General features: G+C 45.1%; 1 protein-coding gene across 4 annotated transcripts in view; it reads left to right on the top strand.

The window, feature by feature from the left end:
- The window catches only part of TMED8 (transmembrane p24 trafficking protein family member 8), a 36,136-nt gene extending 25,752 nt beyond the window's left edge, over window positions 1–10,384 (top strand). For 3 of the 4 annotated variants that reach the window (XM_042252798.2, XM_060418430.1, XM_060418429.1), the window contains 3 exons: window positions 236–377; window positions 869–1,174; window positions 2,399–10,384. In XM_042252798.2, the coding sequence (XP_042108732.1) occupies window positions 236–377; window positions 869–1,174; window positions 2,399–2,616 (666 nt within the window). In that variant the 3' untranslated portion in view covers window positions 2,617–10,384. The remainder of the gene's footprint in view (window positions 1–235; window positions 378–868; window positions 1,175–2,398) is intronic. The other variant, XM_015097210.4, reaches the window with a different exon arrangement.
- The last annotated feature ends 8,564 nt before the right edge of the window (window positions 10,385–18,948 follow it).

The following is an 18,948-nucleotide window of genomic DNA, read 5'->3' as shown; positions in this document are numbered from 1 at the left end:
CTGGAGAGAACATGAAAGAAGTTCTAAACTAGGGAACATGTTGGTGGCATGAAAATAAAAGTGGGTAGAGTTTATTACAACCTGTGGCTGGAGGAGAGAAAAGGATCGTTGACCAACGGGGTTCAGGAGACTTGTGAGTCGGGAGAGTGGAGGTAATAATAATAAGGCAGGGCCGGCAGCCTTCAGTTTGAAAGAGGCTAATAGGAACCTGCCTTTGAACATGTCCTGTGACCAGAATGCTCTTGTGCAGATGGCCAGGTACCACGGCCCACAGAGGTCTGGGGACATCGTGATGATCCAGTCTGAGCACACAGGAGCTGTTGGTATTCTGTCGGCCGATTTGGAATCTGCAGACCTGCTGGGGGACCACAGGAGAGGTGAGACCTTTGGGGCCGTGGAAGGTGTTTTTGTTTTGTTCCTCTAGGTACTTAAAGAAGGGCAGGCAGATAGATGGAAGGAAAGAAAGGAAGGAAGGAGAAAGCATCGGATTACATACGACAAAAAGAGGAAAAACAACCAGTGTCTGAATAGAGTAGGCTCTATTCAGTTTATATATATATGGTATACATATATATATATATATATGGTACTCTATTCAGTATATATATGTCTGGTACTCGATCCTGGTGTGTGTGTGTATAGATAAATATTTATATATTTATTTATAATAAAGTTTAAAAGAGACCTGTTTCTTGAACTGAGCAGCTGACCCACCTCAGGGCAATGCTCCCTCCTTCCCTGTGAACAGAAGTCAAGGAAGCCAGTAGGAAGAACATCTTTGACTGTGACCACCTCCCCTAAGCAAAAGGCCGGGTGTGGCAGTTTCCTCGGGGTTTCTTTCTCAGTAGTAAGCAGCCTGTCCTTTCAGTCTCCCCGCCTCTCATGGCTCCTCCGTGCATCTGGACCTTTGCCAAGATGAAGGAATTCAAGAGCAAGCTGGGCAAGGAGAAGAACAGCCGTCTGGTGGTGAAGCGGGGGGAGGTGGTGACCATCCGGGTGCCGACCCACCCCGAGGGGAAGCGTGTCTGCTGGGAGTTTGCGACCGATGACTATGACATTGGCTTTGGAGTTTACTTTGACTGGACCCCGGTAACCAGCACCGACATAACGGTGCAAGTCAGTGATTCCAGTGAGGATGAGGACGAAGACGAGGAAGAAGACGAGGAGCTCGAAGGTACATTGAATTTGAACATAATTTCCGGTCTCCTTTCCTGGTTCAACCTAATTTCTAGCTACCACCAGGCGATCACTTCCTGCCTTGTACCCGTCCTCCTGTTTCTGAGAATGCAGGCAGAGAATCCTTTTCAGCTTTGCAAACCAAGTTGAGTGATGCAGGCTGAAGTCAGACCCTCAGAGAACGTTCTAGTGGGGTAGCAGTGATGCCTGAGTGGAAGGCTTCTGTTCTTTTTAATCTGTACCTGGCTATGTTGTCCCCCCAGGATCTGCTGGGGACAGGGGTGGTTTGGGGGCAGGGAAAGGGGTGTTGTGCTGCTGTGTGTAGCGGCAGTGTTTTTCAGATCACATTTGTAAACCTGAGATTATTTTTTATTTCTCTCTTAGGGATATTTATATTTTTTTCTCTGTAGAATATTTAGATTTCTTCTTGGTCTGGAACCAAGCTGAGTGATTGCACTTTGCCAAACATACCCATTCTCTCCTCCTTCCAGCCTGTCACAGCTGGCTGACTTCTGTTTACTTTTTCCTTTGTGCCCAGAGCAGTTTTAAAATTAGTCTCTGTGCTATGTTCCAGTCCTTACTCACAAGCATACTCACAATGGGCCTAAGGCTGCCTTTTTTTTTTTTTAATAAGCATTAGCCTTATTTCTTGATTTTCCCATATCATCCTACAGTCAACCCCTTAACTTGCTTCTTCATGGAAAAGCAAGTCTATAGGGAGGTCTGCATGTATTCAAAGAGGAGGAGAACCTAGGATCTTATTTGTTGCTCCTCAGGGGATCAGTAGGGGTTTGGGGGTCACTTGCTATAGCACCTTTACCTGCATTTCCTACTTCCTTTAGCGAGTTCTTTGACTTGTTGAATCTTCCCTTCTAAATATCTTGCCCTCCCCCTTGGAAATTTCCAGATACTCCTGGATCTAGGAAGGCTCTGTAAGGCTAAATCATTGTTTCTCAGTGCAAATACTGTTGGCATTTGGAAGGAGACACTTCTTTGTTGAGAAGGTGCTATCCTGACATTTAGCACTCCTGAACCCTTGGGCACTAAATGCCGGTATCACCCACTGGTCACTCTGATGGCCTAGCTGGAGGCCACCAGACATTTCCAAATGCCCTGTGGGAGGAAAGCCAGCAGCTTGTTACCTGGTTCATCTTCTCGCCTTCAGGTAGGCCTCTTTGGTCTGTGAATTCATAGCCGAACACTCTGCCCTTTGCTCACGCAGACCCCGTCCCAGCTGGAGACGTGGAGCGAGGCTCCAGGAGCTCCCTGCGGGGCCGCTACGGGGAGGTCATGCCCGTGTACCGCCGGGACAGCCACCGAGACGTGCAGGCTGGCAGCCACGACTACCCTGGTGAGGGCATCTACCTCCTGAAGTTCGACAACTCCTACTCCCTGCTGCGCAACAAGACTCTCTACTTCCACGTCTACTACACGAGCTGAAGGCCCGCCGGGGCGGGACACAGGCGGTGCGCGCTGGCTGGAGCAGGCTGCCAGCTGGGGCCGCTTGTCCTGGATAGGCAAGGGCTCCGAGCTGAGCGTGGGGCCCCCGAGCCTCCCGCCCTGCTGGCGGGCCTGACTGTTGGCCCATCCGTGTAGCTTTGCCCCGTCCTTGGCTTCCGCAGATGGTGGCATGGCACCCCTGCTCTGTGGTTCCTGACTCACGCTCTCGTTGCTTCCGACTCCGGCAAAATCTCTCTGTGGAGGACACCCATCAGGCCAAAAGCCTAAGAGGAAGTTGGGTGTTGCCTTTTCAAAATAGGTTTGTTTTGGTTCCAGGTGTATGCTTTCAACTGCTGCACTCTCTTCTTGCAGAGCCTTCACGCAGGCGGGTTTAGTGGCCACCTGCTCTCTTCACTTTTCGAAAGGACTGAAAGAGGGAAGAGCACTCTGTCCGTGAAGGAGCCCAGTGTCAGGGACGCAGAAGGCTCTGGCCAGCCTCTCACCACTGCCGTGTTTCCGCCTGCTGGTTCTTCCCGTTCTCTAGCACAGGCTGGGAGCCCTCACTGCCTCTGGAGGGCTGGGGATTTCACCCTGCCTCTCCTTCTCTCCTTTCCCTTTTCAAGAACTTCCATGCAGTCCAAAGTGATGATCCCTGTAGTCTAAGCTATTCTGGGAGGAAAAACTGCCTCCATCACTTCCTATTTCAAGAGGTGGTGTCCCTTTCTAAGGGCCCTGGGGGTGGGAGGGGGAAGGGTGGAAATTAGGTACTGGATTGATCTCAGATGCCACATCTCCAGAAGTCAACTGTTACTAAATCATTTTTGTGTATAATCAAAGAAGGAGGGGTAGATAATCTGAGAGAAGAGGTTAAAAAACAGAACAACACTCTAGATTCCCCACCGCTTTTTTTTTTTTCCAGTCTTTAGAAAAGGGGTGATATTTAGAAATTTTGCTTTGGGACCAGTCAGATTTCCTAAGTTTCTAGATGTCTAGGTTGCTTGCATTCAGGGCTACAGGCTTTTGGTGTTCGAAGTCTCGAAGGGGAGGTGGTCAGGAAGCTTCACTGCTGCTGCTGGTCGGCTTTGTTATTTTACCAGGCTGAAGCCTGTGCGTTCCCTGGGGACGGCCTTTTGCACACCATGAAGCGGGTGTGCCGCGGGGAGCTGCCTCCAGTGTCCCCAGAGGAACGTAGTGGCTGGGCCCCCCCTCTCAGCCGAGGAGGAGGCAGAGAAGGGACCACTGCAACTGTGTACCTCCTCCTCTTATTCCTTGCGTCAAGCCTGTTACTACTGCCTTAGAATTCCGAGGAAGAATTAGATTTATTTATTACTTTTATTTATTGTTAAAGCCACATTTCACTTCGCCTTTGAAACAGTTCCCGTCTGTTTCTCAGGAGGCTTCCACCTGCTTTGAGCCACCGAGGCCCCCTCTCCTGTGGAGTCTAACTAAATGGAGATTTCAGGCGAAGTCCGGGAGGGCTGATGTTCCACTCCTGTGGGGTCAGTCCCAGTGAGGCTCTGGGAGGGGTCTGCCCCTCCTGAGATGGATGAATGATGCCCCCATGACCCCAGCCTGCTACCCCCAGCACTCCCTGTGAGGATCTCTAGGTTGTGAGGAAATCTGCCCATTTGTCCAGGTTTGAGTGAGTGTAGAGGACTTGACCAGCCAACCAGAGGCATTCCGTGATGCCAGGACTGCCAAGCCCTCCGCCTGGTCTGAGGAGTCAGCTGCGTCACAATGCTTCCTTTGGCTCCTTCCTTCCCTGTGTGGGAGCCTCACCCCATGCCTCCCCTCTGCACAGAAGCAGAAACTCAGCGACCAGGGCTCCTCATGACAGGTCCGTGGCGGCACCTCCGTCACGAACAAAGGGCGCTAGAGCCGCACCTTCTGTTCCTCCGGGAGCACAGCCCCAGGTGGGAGAGGATGCCAGGGCCCGCTGTAGCATCCCTCCTCCTCCAAGCGGCCTCATACCTCCATTACTTTACATCTGAGTGCATTCTGTAGAGGATTATACACTGGCCCAAATTTCCGTGTCCTGTAAGAAGTTAGGAACTATTCTAGCAACTGCCTATTGAGGCGCTGAAAGCAAACTCGCTGTGCGGTCATCCCATCAGGTAGCTGTGTGATCATCACTGAAATTAAATCATGCCTTAGCTAATTGAATAGAATCTTTATAAAATAATTTTCTACTGAGCTCTTCTCCAGTCAGCTAAAGCCTGGCTTCTTTTTCCTGTTTATTGTTAACTTCTGACTTTCTCTTAAGATGGAGCTGTCGGGTCATTGGAGGCTCCCTGGGATGACACTTTCTGTTGCTGATTTTTGCCACGAGAGTCTCTGTATACTTGTTTTCTTTAGAATCCTAGTTCTGTTGCATCAGGGAAGCCTGAGGGACTCGTTCCCATCGCCTCAGTGTGCCTCTTATTGTCTGCTCACTTTTGAAGTCCTGAACATTGTTATATTTCATTCTGTACCAGGGTTTCGTTAACAGTCAGTGCTTCTTTGATCCATTCACACACACACACACACACACACACACACACACACACACACGCACGCATAAATAGCTAAAAGAAGATATTTTCACCATCTAATGAATTTACTATCCCATATTAAGTCATCTGAAATTACTGAACTTTGGGGACAAAATATTACCTATAAACCACATGTAATTACTGAGAATTTCATGGTTCAGCAAATCCTAAGAAGTAGTCACTTCCTTGGTCTCTCTCTGTCTCAGTTTACAGAACCAAACAATGAAGTGAAAATCACTTGCTTTCACCTTCCCCCCGTTCTTTAGAGCATACATATTAACATACAGTGGAAAGAAAGTACTTCACAGTAGGAGAGACTGGAAGTCTCTCCACAAGGTGGCCAAGTTCTTAAGTTTCTTTGGTTTGTTTAGTTTTGCTACTTTGTTGAGAGATGGGGCATTTAGAAAGTTTAGGGTGTTCATTTTTCTCAACATTTTATTTTGAAAAATTCTCAGCAAACAACATTTAAAAGAAGTATAGTATAAGCACCCATATGTATATCCATCACGTAGATTTTAAAATTATAAACTGCTAACTTTTAAACAAAGATGATTCTGCTGAGGTGTCCAGTAGAGTATTCCATTCACAGACATCAGCTGTCCAGTGTCAGAGAGTTCCTGGTTTTTAGCAAACTCACCTCATTCAGTGCCAGTTAACCAGGGAGGTGATTATAAAAATGTTTCCTGTTCTCCATCTTGCAGAACTCATGCTATATTTCCCCCTTCCCTTAGGCTCTAAAAGCTAATGTTTTCTTCTCTATCTGGCATGTCAGAGTGAAGGTGATTGTGAAACTGCTTTCCATTGGAAGGACTTTTTTCTGATCTTTGTTGCTTTCCACCATATCCTCAGGACTGAAATTAATACCCGGATCCTCAGACATAATGTAGCTTTAAAATGGAAGTAGGTAGTAACTTGAAATTAGACCATTCTTAGGTTTTTTTTTTTTTTTCCTTAATTGATTCATGCACTATACAAATATTTTTATCTGTTATTTAGGAAAGAAAATCTTATACTTTTAAAAAGTATATATTATCCCTTATAATATATATATATATGGAAGAGTTTTAACTGAAAGTTTCCTGAAAGCTCACTATCTTAATCAGTGGGTTTAGATATTATTGTAAAACATCCTATTTATAGAAAATACCTGTATGTTTTTGATGAGCCCCATCCAGTCCCTCTTTGAAAGAAATTAGGTGAAACCCAAACCCAAAATATTTTTATGTTTAAGACCACTTTTCTGCAAAAGGTTCCCTTTTAACCCCAAAGTATAAGGTTCTAAGGTACAGAGCTGAGTGACCCCTACTGTTAAGTCACTTCAGTCGTGTCCAACTCTGTGCGACCCCATAGACGGCAGCCCACCAGGCCTCCCCGTCCCTGGGATTCTCCAGGCAAGAACACTGGAGTGGGTTGCCATTTCCTTCTCCAATGCATGAAAGTGAAAAGTGAAAGGGAAGTCGCTCAGTCGTGTCCAACTCTTAGCGACCCCATGCACTGCAGCCCACCAGGCTCCTCCATCCATGGGATTTTCCAGGCAAGAGTACTGGAGTGGGGTGCCGTTGCCTTCTCCGAGTGACCCTAACATTTACACAAAAAGCTATTGTTTTAGAGGAAGGGATAGGAGTGAAAAGGTTCATGCAGCTTGAGAACTGCCTTTTTTTTTTTTAACATTGATAGTAAAGGAATGAAAACGAGGGAAAGAGAGAAAAGCTATCAAATGTATCCCAGAATCTTGCTCATATTCTGATTCTGTATAGTTCTTTAGTTTGCTTTTCATCCACTGGAATTTTTCTTTCGGCCAGAAACCTCACTGGTTCTCACTGTGCTTGTTGGAGACATCCCAAACTCACTTTGCTTTCTTTTCCAACAAGATTGCCTTTAGAAATATTTTGGAGTAGGTGCAGGAAATGGCAACCCACTTCAGTACTCCTGCCTGGAAAATTCCATGGAGTCCATGGGGTCACAAAGAGTTGGACATGACTGAGTGACTTCACTTTCTTTCTTTCTATAGTTCCTTTTGGAGAAGGAAATGGCAACCCACTCCAGTGTTCTTGCCTAGAGAATCCCATGGACAGAGGGTCCTGGTGGGCTACAGTCTATGGGGCTGCAAAGAGCTGGACACGACTAAGGAACACACACACTCCTCTGCTAAGTGTAACCCTGGCCTGAGGATTGTAACCTCTGCACCCTCTGGGACTTGTGGGTCCAGCACCATGAAAATAGATGATGACTTTAGAAAGGCTAGAAGGAGTTCCTGCTCTGCGCCATAGCCTCAGTTGGTTTTGACTATGGCCAAAAAAAACAAAACCAGATTCAGTTTGACCAACATCCTGGAATAGCCTCAAGCCACAAAACTTTTTGAGAACGAGCTGTGCCCTCTGTAGGCTGACCTCCCTGTGAGGGGTAGGAATCTCATTCCCTTTCATCTGTGTGGGCCAGTCATACACACACAGTCAATGGGACCAACAGACAGGCACAATTTGGTCTTCCTTTTAGAGCCTCCATTTAGAATCTCTCCTGGGTCGAAAAAGTTCACACCAACCTCTTTAGTCTTTCCACCTAGCCAGAAGTGTAGACCTTTTGGAAGCCTGAATTTGCTAGAAGTGGAAAGGGCACTGACCCTATAGAATCTTAGTGGTTGAAAAGAGTTGGAAAGTGAGTTTCTGTATGAAGGAAGGTGGTCTCATTTTTTTGGTGAGGGGTAGCTTGTTAAGGGATTCATGCTCTTTAGAGAGCAAGTCCTTGTATTCATTGTATCTGATTGTGCTCATGGAGCCATGATGCATGAATCTTTGGGGACTAAATAGGGGATGGGTGTTTAAAACTAGTCACAAGTTGGGTGCTTCCCAGCAACCCAATATATGGTGAGTGTCCCTATGACCAAAGTCCCAGTTTTCATGCATGTGGGATCCTGTCCCTAGGCTCTCATTTCCACACAACTGAGAGAGAGAGAGAGGGGCTACACCCCCTCCACTTCTCTTATTTATGGTAGTGTTTTGCAACTGGCAGCATGATATCCAAGTTTATATAATTAACCAGAATTAGATAATAGTGTGAGCTGAGTAGATAAGCTGATCAAGCTTGGCTGGAAGTAGGGCTGGGGAGGGCATATGACTTACAGCCGCACATTGGGGTAGCTGGGTGGGTAACTCCTGTGTGACTGCAGTTGGAACTCTCGTTAAGCTCACCAAGTGAGTGAAGAGGATGAGGTGATGCCATGCCGATGAGGATGACATGCTAATTGAGCTGGCTGGGAAACAGAGCAAGGCCTCCGTCTACAGGCACTAGACCCTGTCACCGGCTGTGTGTGCAGTCTCAGTGTGAGGTGGAGTCTGGCTTCAGGGCCCACTAAGGAGCCAGTCTAATGTGGACAGTGACTCTGGCCTCCCGCAAAGGAGAACCTCCTGAGAGTCGGTTCCCAGTGGCCTCTTTTCTGGGAATGGGGGGCGGCACCCCGGCAAGAGCTGCTTTGGTTCTTTTGGTACCTGGTTAGTGATCAGTGTCACCCACTTGCTCCGTCCAGCCGGTCCAGCACCTGTGGGCACGCCTTTGACGTCTACCCAGTTATTTAGGTAGTGAGGTTAGGGCAGGATCTGGGACCCAAAGGGTGAGAAAAACTTTGCTAAGTATTGTGTGGCCAGATTTCAGAAATCACCACTCCCTCTGGGGCGCGGCACTGTCCCTCCTGAAGCAAGAAGGCCAGACAGAGCCCCTCCTGTCTTAAAGTCTTGTCACCAGTCTAAGAAAACGCAATTAATTGCGTAAACCCTTGTTAGTGGGGGTTCATTTACAAACAGCAGTGTCCTCAGAAAGTCCAAAGGCACAAGACTCTGGCTTTGAAATGATCTGGAGTCCCAGTCACTGGTTTGAACTCACAATCTGATTTCTTTCAGTCCCCCAGGTATGTGGACCAGAGTTGATTTCATGGCTCTTCTTCACTCTTATAAACAGATGAGGAAAATGTATGCCAGAAATTTAGAGATACAGGCTTTTGAAAAATTAAATTCCATAGTTCTCTGTCATTTTAAGCTGACAGGTTTGATTCATCTAGGGATAAAATATGTGAAATGGTTTCCAGGGGATCAAGTACATATATTTTCTGAATGTTCTGATACAGGATCATGAACAATTGTAACGTTTTGGTTTAAAATATGATACTATATGGGATAACAGAAGAGCCTTTAACTCACAGTCAGGTAAAGGAGCTCTCTTCCTGAACCCTTTTCCTCACTCAGGTTTGAAATGCCTCATCTGTAATGTTATCTGTAATTGATTATTACCGTTGGTTTTCAGGTTCAGTCAAGAATCATGTGGAAAACATTATCCTAATTCTTTCTTTCCTCTCCTAAGCAGCATATTTTACTGAGAAATTTCGTATTAAAAACTCCACTAACATCCTTTTCTGAAATGCTTGTTCCATAAATGAATTTGTTTTTTACTTAGTCAAGCAGTATTATTTCCATTTAGCTAGTTCAAGAGCAAGTAAAGTCTGGAGAAAGCAACCCCATCACCCATGACTCTGGTGTACCCTTTTCCCTTAATAATGGGAAGTGTCCTGAAATCCCCAGAAGAAAGCTGCTTTGTAACCAAAGTGATTAATTATAAGAAAGCCAGTCTTTGGGTAAAGATAATTGGAATAGAGGAGGTGCTTGAAGATCTCCTAAACGACCTTATGCCATTTAGCTTGTGTTTCTGAAAGGCCTGCTTTGGTGCCATGCACTGAGATCTCTCCGTTGACTGAAAGATGATCATGCTTTCTTGGTAAATATTTTTAAGCAACTGGCAACCACAAAGGCATTCTTTCCTTATCATTCTAGATCACGCACTGATGCTGACATTACAAAAAGGGGTCTGGAAGGGAAACAGTGTCACAGCCTTTTCTTTAAAATACACTGTATTGCAAGCAATCATTTGTCACAGTCAAATAGTTATGTGTTCCTTTTCATGACAAATGCTGCCAGCATAGCCTATGGTTTCTAAGAACTCTGAACCAAACTGTTATTTGTTATGTCCTGCTGAGTGGTTTTCCCTTTAATAAAATACTGTATTTCCACCACCCCGTGGCACTGAGTGTGTTGCCTGATACACAGAGGATCCTGAGCTATTGTTCCTGAAATAGCTCAGTTCTTGTGTTTTTATATTATGTAACCATTTTGTGATGCTTTTGTGCATTCTTTGTCTTCTCTTCCGAATTTTGAAATCTGTCATAAATAAACTTTTTCACTATGCACCTGAAACATCTGAGTTATACTTTAATTTTTAACATTTCATCTCTCCTCTGTGTCTTAAGAGGATAAGTGTTCTTTAAATCTTTGAATTCTTTTATAATCTATTACAAAAATTTAAAACAAATTAACAAGAAAAAGTTAAGAGTGAGATTAATGATAGAGCTTTCATCCGCATTTAAATTAAAATATATATATATATATATTTGGCTGTGCCGGGTCTTAGGTGCTGCACGTGGACTTTATCTGGTTGTGGCACATGGGCTTCTCATCACCATGGCTTCTCTTGTTGCAGAGCATGGGCTCTCGGCCTGCGGGCTCAGTAGTTGTAGCATACAGGCTTAGCTGCTTCGTGGCATGTAGGATCTTCCCAGACCAGGGACAGAACCCATGTCCCCTGCATTGGCAGGAGGATTCTTTAACCGCTGGACCACCAGGGAAGTCTGCATTTAAATTTATAGCTGAGTATGAACTGGGATCTGGGCTTGGCCCAAGGGAAGAAAAGTTAAGAGTTGTTGTTTAGTCGCTAAGTCATGTCCAACTCTTTTTGCAGCCTCATGGACTGCAGCCTGCCAGGCTCCTATGTCCGTGGGATTTCCCAGGCAAGAATACTGGAGTGTATTGCCATTTCCTTCAAAAGGAATTTTCCTGACCCAGGGACTGAACCCGTGTCTCCTGCACTGGGAGGCAGATTCTTTACCACTCAGCTACCAAGGAAGCCCCTAAGTTTAGAGTGATGATTACTAAATAGAACTTCATTTGTTTTGTTAGTATTTGATCCCCAGGGATGTCCACTTTCCGGTGGGCTGACTCGATTCTAACTTGGAATCAGTACTTTGGACACCACAGTAATCATTTAACATAGTCTGGGTAATACTCAGCCTACTTTCATTTGTAGAAATGATACAGTAAGATATCTTCGACCTGCCTTACAATCCCGCCTCTGCACATCCTTGGCGTATACTCCGGAACAGGAAGGACTCAACATCTGAGTAGAGGGGCACCATTAAATATTTTCTTAAGTGATACCTGCGGTCCTAATATGAGCCTGTTGATTTTTTCCCTGCTTTCTTTTGCCACACGTGTATTATAACTTACTTTAAAAAAATACTGATATTTTTATTTAACTTTTTTGGGGGCTAAGTCAGGTCTTCGTCACGGCAGATCTTCGTTGTGGCATGTGGGATCTTTCCTTGCAGTGGGAGGGCTTCTCTCTAGTTATGGTGCAGGGGCTCAGGAGATGGGGCGTGTGGGCTTGCCCCACAGTATGTGGAGTCTTGGTTTCCTTGACCAGCAATCGAATCTGGGTCTCCTACATTGGGAGCTCGGTCTTAGCCACTAGACCATTAGGGAAGTCCCTGGGGATCTTTAATGCATTGTGTTTGGGTATGCCAAGTATATTATGTCACTGATGACACAGAACATATTGGAGATTATTTTATCTTTTTTTTTTTTGTAAATGGTTGTTTTTCATAGTTAAACCATTATCACTTGGCCTTTGCTGCATGAAATCTCATCCCCACTTGCCAGGGGCCAGCGTGAGGAATCCCACCCATGACAAGGTCATGCGGAAGGAAGCCTGACAAAACCAAGGACGTGATAAGGCTTCAGGGGTTCCCCCTAGTATTTCCCAGGCATGTACCCAAAAAAAACAAAAATCTGCCAGCTTTTGTACTCTGCTCTTCTGATATTCTCTGGAAAAAGTCAAATTTTAGTCTTATGCATTTGAAAGGGATGTTTCAGAAAAGCCCCTCTTACAACTCTCTAGCTTGCCTAACAGGTTCCCCAGGACCTCTTACAGCTTGAGAATTGCTTACAGCCCCCAACCATGAGAGGCACAAAGCTTAAAACATCTTAAAGATACAGAGCCTTTTCTAAAGAGCTAAAAATCATATTGGTGACGAGTTTTCACTGTTGACTCAATGATTGCCGCCAGGCCTCCATATTCTTTATCTTTTAGGCACCTGGGAGGATGTTAATCAATGTAAATGGGATATGGAAAAAGATATATAATAGTTTTGATGTTAGCAACACTAGACTTTTGAGTTAATTACTTTTCTCTTTGTTATATATCACTGCACTCCTCTTGTGTCCTTGCTATGTAAGAATGTAACTTTATTTAGTGCTTTCTGAGAGTGGCACCAGACTTTGGGAAGATTAACACAAATAAGTCTTCTCGTTGACAAACCCTTATCAGAAAAAAGGCTGTAAAATGTTAATTGGCCCTTTTGGCCGGAAGATGATGTAAACTACCTAAAATTTGTGTATACAACTAGGTATGCAGAGAGAAAAGCCTGGTTTTGATAAGAATCTGGGCTGCTAACGCTGCATAATTTTGTATTACCCATTGATCTCTATGTACAATCAAAAAGGTATAAAAGGCCTTTCTAGACAATAAAGGCCGGGGAAAGTCGCTGGACTGGTTTCCCCTGTGTCTCCTCTTTACTCTAATTTCAGGCTGAATTCCCATCTGGAGTGGGGCGGCTCACCACGTCTACTTACTTGCCCTGGCTTTTAAGACCCGCGCGAAAGGGAGCCTAAGGCGGGGTACCCTTCGATATTCAAGTGGGCGCCGGTGGCCCAACATAGATGCTGCAAGCTCCTTGTCTGGAACTTTATTGGCCTTCTCCGTAAGCCAAGTTATTCAGCCTTCTTTCTCCACATAATTTTCCTACTACACTATTTCTTCTTAATCTCTTTTATATTTCTATAGAAATAAATTTTTTCCTCGCCTACTCCGTCTCCCCTTTGAATCACCCTGGATCCACCGGGGCTGGACCCCGGCACCCACTGAAATCAGGAAGCATGTGAACAGGCATCTCTTTTTAAATTAATATTATTTTTGACTGTGCTGAGTCTCCATTGCTGCTCACAGACTTTCTCTAGTTGTGGCGAGCAGGAGCTACTCTGGTTGTGGTGCTTGGGTTTCCCACGGCAGTGGCCTCTCCTGCTTAGGAGCGCAGGCTCTCGGCGGGCAGCCTGTTGTAGTTGTGAAGCATGCGCTCAGTAGTTGCAGCTCCCAGGCCCCAGAGCACAGGCTCAATAGTTGTGGCTCACGGGCTTAGTTGCCCTGTGGCATGTGGAATCTTCCCGGACCAGGGATTAAAGCTCTGTCTCCTGCGTCGGCAGGCAGATTCTTACCCACTGGACCACTGGGGCAGTCCCATTTTCTAACTTTAAAGGCACTCTGTATATGATCTGTCGTATCATTGACCCTGATGTCGTTCAGGGTCATATGCATGTGTGCAGCCACACACTGCAGCCCTTGACATCCAGTCTGACGCTCTTTAGCCCGTGAAGTTCTTGCTACATTCAGCAGACATCTTAGTTCAGGTATTTGCCCTAAGTGGGCTAATGCCTGCTTTTGACCTTGGAAACAAGAGCTAAATAAGCTATGTTCAAAGGTTGCTGCTAAGTCACTTCAGTCGTGTTGGACTCTGTGCGACCCCATAGATGGAAGCCCACCAGGCTCCCCCGTCCCTGGGATTTTCCAGGCAAGAACACTGGAGTGGGTTGCCATTTCCTTCTCCAATGCATGAAAGTGAAAAGTGAAAGTGAAGTCGCTCAGTTGTGTCCGACTCTTAGCTACACAATGGACTGCAGCCTTCCAGGCTCCTCCACCCATGGGATTTTCCAGGCAAGAGTACTGGAGTGGGGTGCCATGGAGCCAATAGAATAAGACTTATCTTATGAACATGTGTATCTACCTGCTTATTCAGTAGTTAAGTTAGCTGCTGTCCTTAATGATTATGTAAAATTGCTTTGGAACAAAATCGTTTATATTTTGCTATGTTCTTAAAGATTTCCTGGCAGCACCCTCATTCTGCTTTCATCCTTTTAAAGTATTTATCAGGACTTACTACTCCCTGGTGGCTCAGATGGTAAAGCAGGAGCTGGCTCAGACGGTCTACAATGAGGGAGACCCAGGTTCAATCCCTGGGTTGGGAAGATCCCCTGGAGAAGGAAATGGCAATCCACTCCAGTACTATTGCCTGGAAAATCCCATGGACAGAGGAGCCTGGTAGGCTACAGTCCATGGAGTCGCAAAGAGTTGGCCACCACTGAGCGACTTCACTTTCACTTCACTACTTCCACGAGCTGGAAGATTCTCCATATCTAATTACCAGCATTAAGTCATACTTCACTACTTCCACGAGCTGGAAGATTCTCCATATCTAATTACCAGCATTAAGTCATACTTCACTACTTCCACGAGCTGGAAGATTCTCCATATCTAATTACCAGCATTAAGTCATACTTCACTGCTTCCACGAGCTGGAAGATTCTCCATATCTAATTACCAGCATTAAGTCATACTTCACTGCTTCCACGAGCTGGAAGATTCTCCATATCTAATTACCAGCATTAAGTCATACTTCACTGCTTCCACGAGCTGGAAGATTCTCCATATCTAATTACCAGCATTAAGTCATACTTCACTACTTCCACGAGCTGGAAGATTCTCCATATCTAATTACCAGCATTAAGTCATACTTCACTACTTCCACGAGCTGGAAGATTCTCCATATCTAATTACCAGCATTAAGTCATACTTCACTACTTCCACGAGCTGGAAGATTCTCCATATCTAGTTACCAGCATTAAGTCATACTTCACTACTTCCACGAGCTGGAAGATTCTCCATATCTAGTTACCAGCATTAAGTCATACTTCACTACTTCCACGAGCTGGAAGATTCTCCATATCTAGTTACCAGCATTAAGTCATACTTCACTACTTCCCCGAGCTGGAAGATTCTCCGTATCTAATTACCAGCATTAAGTCATACTTCACTACTTCCCCGAGCTGGAAGATTCTCCGTATCTAGTTACCAGCATTAAGTCATACTTCACTACTTCCACGAGCTGGAAGATTCTCCGTATCTAATTACCAGCATTAAGTCATACTTCACTACTTCCACGAGCTGGAAGATTCTCCATATCTAGTTACCAGCATTAAGTCATACTTCACTGCTTCCACGAGCTGGAAGATTCTCCATATCTAGTTACCAGCATTAAGTCATACTTCACTGCTTCCACGAGCTGGAAGATTCTCCATATCTAGTTACCAGCATTAAGTCATACTTCACTGCTTCCACGAGCTGGAAGATTCTCCATATCTAGTTACCAGCATTAAGTCATACTTCACTGCTTCCACGAGCTGGAAGATTCTCCATATCTAGTTACCAGCATTAAGTCATACTTCACTACTTCCACGAGCTGGAAGATTCTCCATATCTAGTTACCAGCATTAAGTCATACTTCACTACTTCCACGAGCTGGAAGATTCTCCATATCTAGTTACCAGCATTAAGTCATACTTCACTACTTCCACGAGCTGGAAGATTCTCCGTATCTAGTTACCAGCATTAAGTCATACTTCACTACTTCCACGAGCTGGAAGATTCTCCATATCTAATTACCAGCATTAAGTCATACTTCACTACTTCCACGAGCTGGAAGATTCTCCATATCTAGTTACCAGCATTAAGTCATACTTCACTGCTTCCACGAGCTGGAAGATTCTCCATATCTAATTACCAGCATTAAGTCATACTTCACTGCTTCCACGAGCTGGAAGATTCTCCATATCTAGTTACCAGCATTAAGTCATACTTCACTGCTTCCACGAGCTGGAAGATTCTCCATATCTAATTACCAGCATTAAGTCATACTTCACTGCTTCCACGAGCTGGAAGATTCTCCATATCTAATTACCAGCATTAAGTCATACTTCACTACTTCCACGAGCTGGAAGATTCTCCATATCTAATTACCAGCATTAAGTCATACTTCACTACTTCCACGAGCTGGAAGATTCTCCATATCTAATTACCAGCATTAAGTCATACTTCACTACTTCCACGAGCTGGAAGATTCTCCATATCTAGTTACCAGCATTAAGTCATACTTCACTACTTCCACGAGCTGGAAGATTCTCCATATCTAGTTACCAGCATTAAGTCATACTTCACTGCTTCCACGAGCTGGAAGATTCTCCATATCTAGTTACCAGCATTAAGTCATACTTCACTACTTCCACGAGCTGGAAGATTCTCCATATCTAGTTACCAGCATTAAGTCATACTTCACTACTTCCACGAGCTGGAAGATTCTCCATATCTAGTTACCAGCATTAAGTCATACTTCACTACTTCCACGAGCTGGAAGATTCTCCATATCTAGTTACCAGCATTAAGTCATACTTCACTACTTCCACGAGCTGGAAGATTCTCCATATCTAGTTACCAGCATTAAGTCATACTTCACTACTTCCACGAGCTGGAAGATTCTCCATATCTAATTACCAGCATTAAGTCATACTTCACTACTTCCACGAGCTGGAAGATTCTCCATATCTAGTTACCAGCATTAAGTCATACTTCACTACTTCCACGAGCTGGAAGATTCTCCATATCTAGTTACCAGCATTAAGTCATACTTCACTGCTTCCACGAGCTGGAAGATTCTCCATATCTAATTACCAGCGTTAAGTCATACTTCACTGCTTCCACGAGCTGGAAGATTCTCCATATCTAGTTACCAGCATTAAGTCATACTTCACTGCTTCCACGAGCTGGAAGATTCTCCATATCTAGTTACCAGCATTAAGTCATACTTCACTGCTTCCACGAGCTGGAAGATTCTCCATATCTAGTTACCAGCATTAAGTCATACTTCACTGCTTCCACGAGCTGGAAGATTCTCCATATCTAGTTACCAGCATTAAGTCATACTTCACTGCTTCCACGAGCTGGAAGATTCTCCATATCTAGTTACCAGCATTAAGTCATACTTCACTACTTCCACGAGCTGGAAGATTCTCCATATCTAGTTACCAGCATTAAGTCATACTTCACTGCTTCCACGAGCTGGAAGATTCTCCATATCTAGTTACCAGCATTAAGTCATACTTCACTACTTCCACGAGCTGGAAGATTCTCCATATCTAGTTACCAGCATTAAGTCATACTTCACTACTTCCACGAGCTGGAAGATTCTCCATATCTAGTTACCAGCATTAAGTCATACTTCACTGCTTCCACGAGCTGGAAGATTCTCCATATCTAATTACCAGCATTAAGTCATACTTCACTGCTTCCACGAGCTGGAAGATTCTCCATATCTAATTACCAGCATTAAGTCATACTTCACTACTTCCACGAGCTGGAAGATTCTCCATATCTAGTTACCAGCATTAAGTCATACTTCACTGCTTCCACGAGCTGGAAGATTCTCCATATCTAATTACCAGCATTAAGTCATACTTCACTGCTTCCACGAGCTGGAAGATTCTCCATATCTAATTACCAGCATTAAGTCATTCCAGTACCTGTTCTTCGTCCACTATGGCCACGCCCACTGCAGAAGGAGGGCAGATCAGACCTCCCTGCCGTCCTCGGTATCCTGGGATCGGTCTTCACAGATCTAACAGCTGATGTGGAAATAAAGAAGGACCTGCTTTTTACCACTCGGTCAGCCATGGGAGAGAAACCCCTCCTGGAAAATATCCTCTCAATAGGAGATGGCTTTTGTTTTTTGTGTGTGTGTTTTTTTTTTTTTTTTAGTTTTTTATTTTTTTAAATTTAAAATCTTTAATTCTTACATGCGTTCCCAAACAGGAGATGGCTTTTGGATTGAGAGATATATCTGAACTCAGGCTCCACCCAGTCAAATAAGAATTTACTTGCAGACTTGAGACAGTTGCAGAGGACGTCGTTTTAAAAACCCTCTATAGAAGCTTAATTATTGCTAAGCACTGGAGCCACTGTCTGACCTCTAGAGAAAAGTCTACACACTTGGGGAAATATTGCTTCTTCATGATCTTCCAGGGTCCTAAAAGAGGAAGAGACATTCAGGGAGGGAAAAGGCAACCAGCCATGACTACAGGAAGGGCACCTTTCAATTTCACCTGCATTTATGAAGTGAGGCTAGTCGCTGTGCTTAGAACTGGGGTCAAGAGAGGACTGGTCAGTAGTGCAGCCCTAGAGGAGCTTGAGGGAGCTCTGCCGTCACACAGGGGAGAGGGTATAGGAATGTTGCTCTCTTCCTACAGCACAGCTAAGTTCCTCTGGAAATAGAGAAGTCTTCTTTTCTCGCCCATGTATCCAGCCCCAGGTTCTGGGAGGATGGTTTCCTAGGGGGAGGGGCTGAAGCTGGTCACATCTCAGGTCTCCGCATTTCTGAGCAGCAGGGCAGCTACCCATGTTGATGCCCTGGACACCGTGGAGGCCCCAGGGCTGGAACACAGATAGCCTCGGTAGCTTTAAAACCGCAGGCCTGGAAACCCACAGATGCTCCTCTTTCTCAGGAGTTGTGTCGTTCAGTGAGGCCACAACGCTATGCATCCCGCTGCCGCCCGCCCCATTCCTTTTCCATCCCTCAGCTGGTCCTGAGCTGGTGGCTTCCCTGGGCCTGCCTGCTCTCTGTTCCTCTCAATTCCATCCCCCCAGGTTCCCTCACCTCCACAGTCCCAGGCTCCAGAGCTCACAGGAAACTCCAGAAAAGCTGCAGCAGCCTCTTGGGAGCTGAGTTGGTTCTGGGTTAGTTTTCTCCTTGGTTCCAGGTGAAGAAGGT

This window comes from Ovis aries, chromosome 7 (genome assembly GCF_016772045.2).
Source record: "Ovis aries strain OAR_USU_Benz2616 breed Rambouillet chromosome 7, ARS-UI_Ramb_v3.0, whole genome shotgun sequence".
Lineage (NCBI taxonomy): Eukaryota > Metazoa > Chordata > Mammalia > Artiodactyla > Bovidae > Ovis > Ovis aries.
The sequence above is the reverse complement of the archived record's forward strand: the minus strand, read 5'-3'. Positions and strand labels throughout refer to the sequence as shown.